This window comes from Eriocheir sinensis, chromosome 6 (genome assembly GCF_024679095.1).
Source record: "Eriocheir sinensis breed Jianghai 21 chromosome 6, ASM2467909v1, whole genome shotgun sequence".
NCBI lineage: Eukaryota > Metazoa > Arthropoda > Malacostraca > Decapoda > Varunidae > Eriocheir > Eriocheir sinensis.
The window spans coordinates 2,354,700-2,357,654 of NC_066514.1; the positions used below are offsets into that span (position 1 = coordinate 2,354,700).

At 47.3% G+C, this 2,955-nt stretch overlaps 1 protein-coding gene across 1 annotated transcript in view; it reads left to right on the top strand.

Annotated features, from left to right (window-relative positions):
• The window catches only part of LOC126988116 (uncharacterized), a 13,700-nt gene extending 10,955 nt beyond the window's left edge, over positions 1–2,745 (top strand). Inside the window, exons 8-9 of the mRNA XM_050845923.1 lie at positions 144–296; positions 2,025–2,745. Of these exons, the coding sequence (XP_050701880.1) occupies positions 144–296; positions 2,025–2,039 (168 nt within the window). The 3' untranslated portion in view covers positions 2,040–2,745. The remainder of the gene's footprint in view (positions 1–143; positions 297–2,024) is intronic.
• Positions 2,746–2,955: the final 210 nt, after the last annotated feature.

Below are 2,955 nucleotides of genomic sequence, written 5' to 3' on the forward strand. Positions count from 1 at the left end.
TGTTCTACGTTTTCCCTTTGGCTAAATTGTTTATACCGGCTTCTGGTGTCTTCGTTTATCACACGGTACATTAAGAACTGCTCCAAAGCTTCTGTTTCTCGACTGCCTAGCTTACATTTCCCCCGTGGTGGTGGTGGTGGCAGGTGCTGGCCTCCGGGGACCTCGTGGTGCAGTGCCTGGAGCCTGGTGACGCGGGGCTCTACACCTGCACCGCCTACAACACCGTCAAGCCCTATCTCTTCGACCGCGTTCACACCTGGCTCACCATGCCCAAGGGAGCGCCGGCAATGGACCAGGTAATGCTGAGTGGCCCGAGGCTGATTGTATAATGATAATGATATAATGTTACTCATAAACCGCATAACTATTTTATTCAATACTATACTGTCCAAACCCCTTATGCAAGAGTTAGCCAGCATCTTCACTCTTTCATCCCTATACTGTCCAAACCCCTTCTGCAAGAGTTAACCAGCATCTTCACTCTTTCATCCCTATACTGTCCAAACCCCTTATGCAAGAGTTAACCAGCATCTTCACTCTTTCATCCCTATACTTGACAAACCCCTTATGCAAGAGTTAACCAGCAGCTTCACTCTTTCATCCCTATACTGTCCAAACCCCTTCTGCAAGAGTTAACCAGCATCTTCACTCTTTCATCCCTATACTGTCCAAACCCCTTATGCAAGAGTTAACCAGCATCTTCACTCTTTCATCCCTATACTGTCCAAACCCCTTCTGCAAGAGTTAACCAGCATCTTCACTCTTTCATCCCTATACTGTCCAAACCCCTTATGCAAGAGTTAACCAGCATCTTCACTCTTTCATCCCTATACTGTCCAAACCCCTTATGCAAGAGTTAACCAGCATCTTCACTCTTTCATCCCTATACTGTCCAAACCCCTTATGCAAGAGTTAACCAGCATCTTCACTCTTTCATCTCTATACTGTCCAAACCCCTTATGCAAGAGTTAACCAGCAGCTTCACTCTTTCATCCCTATACTGTCCAAACCCCTTATGCAAGAGTTAACCAGCATCTTCACTCTTTCATCCCTATACTGTCCAAACCCCTTATGCAAGAGTTAACCAGCATCTTCACTCTTTCATCCCTATACTGTCCAAACCCCTTATGCAAGAGTTAACCAGCAGCTTCACTCTTTCATCCCTATACTTTCCAAACCCCTTATGCAAGAGTTAACCAGCATCTTCACTCTTTCATCCCTATACTGTCCAAACCCCTTATGCAAGAGTTAACCAGCATCTTCACTCTTTCATCCCTATACTGTCCAAATCCCTTATGCAAGAGTTAACCAGCATCTTCACTCTTTCATCCCTATACTGTCCAAACCCCTTATGCAAGAGTTAACCAGCATCTTCACTCTTTCATCCCTATACTGTCCAAATCCCTTATGCAAGAGTTAACCTGCATCTTCACTCTTTCATCCCTATACTGTCCAAACCCCTTATGCAAGAGTTAACCAGCATCTTCACTCTTTCATCCCTATACTGTCCAGACCCCTTATGCAAGAGTTAACCAGCATCTTCACTCTTTCATCCCTCACGCTGGTAAACTCTGGACCAATCTTCCTTCATCTGTATTTCCTCCTGCCTACGACTTGAACTCTTTCAGGAGGAGGGTATCAGGACACCTCTCCTCCCGAAATTGACCTCTCTTTCGGCCACCTCTTTGGATTCAACACCCTAATCATGTTTCCACTCCTATGAGACTAATGGTCGCTTTCACAGTCGTTATGTTTGTTTCGATCGTTAGCAATGGCTGTTATCGCCTCTATAGTATTCCCACGTCAAACTGTCCGATGGGGTAGTGGCGGCTGCGGGGTTAGCCAAGCCCCGCACCTTGCCACACACTCCCAACACCTCTCCCTTCCTCCGCAGCCGCCACGACCCCATAGGACAGTTTCACGTGGAAGACTATACCGTCGATCGCCGCCATTGGTAACGATCAAGAGAAACAATGTGACTGTGTAAGCGGGCCTATGTCACAGAGGCATTTTCCGCCCTACAGGACCGCCCGGAGTAGCTGGCCGGCCGTCACCTGTAGCATCTGATGGGGAGTCGTGCGCGCGGCTCACCTGACAGGCTGACCCGTGTGGCGCCGCGCCCCTCCACAGCGTCACCCACTGAGCATTTCCCTTCCTTAAATAACACAAGATAATAATTTTTTCCTCCCGTCGTTATATTGCACAAAGCGCTTCTGTAGTGTAGGGTAATAAGAGGTCTGATCCTAATTTAATAGCTCCTAATAAGGTACACACACACACACACACACACACACACACAGGCGGCGGCTGAGTGGTAGCGTGCTGGGCCCACATTCACCACGCGATGGACGACGCGGGTTCGAATCCCCACGCTACCACCTGGGATTTTTCAGTCACCGCCGAGTGGCTTAAAACTACCCACATGCTGTCCTGAAGACCACCCATCAACCCGGACTCTAGCGGAAACCGTCCAAGTGAATCAAGGAGTTCCGGGGGGCAGCATGAGCCAGGAGAAGATGGCGCCACTATAAACACTTGCCTGCGCCATGACGGGCTGGGGCCAAACACCATCCAGGCCCCTCAAGCAAGCCTACCGGCGGTATAGGCGTACACGTAAAAAAATATATAAAAAAAATATCGTTCGTTTAGTTAACTATTTATGTTATATCTTTACCTAGCTGTTACTATATATGTAGGAGTACCCAAAGACTTCACTTATTTATTTAATACATGGTTAGTCCTTTATTATCAAGTAAATGTTTCCTTTCCCTCAAATCATGGAAATTGGAAGTAACACTATGGCTCAGTCCACCAAGTAACACTATGTCTCAGTCCACCAAGTAACACTATGTCTCAGTCCACCAAGTAACACTATGTCTCAGTCCACCAAGTAACACTATGTCTCAGTCCACCAAGTAACACTATGTCTCAGTCCACCAAGTAACACTATGTCTC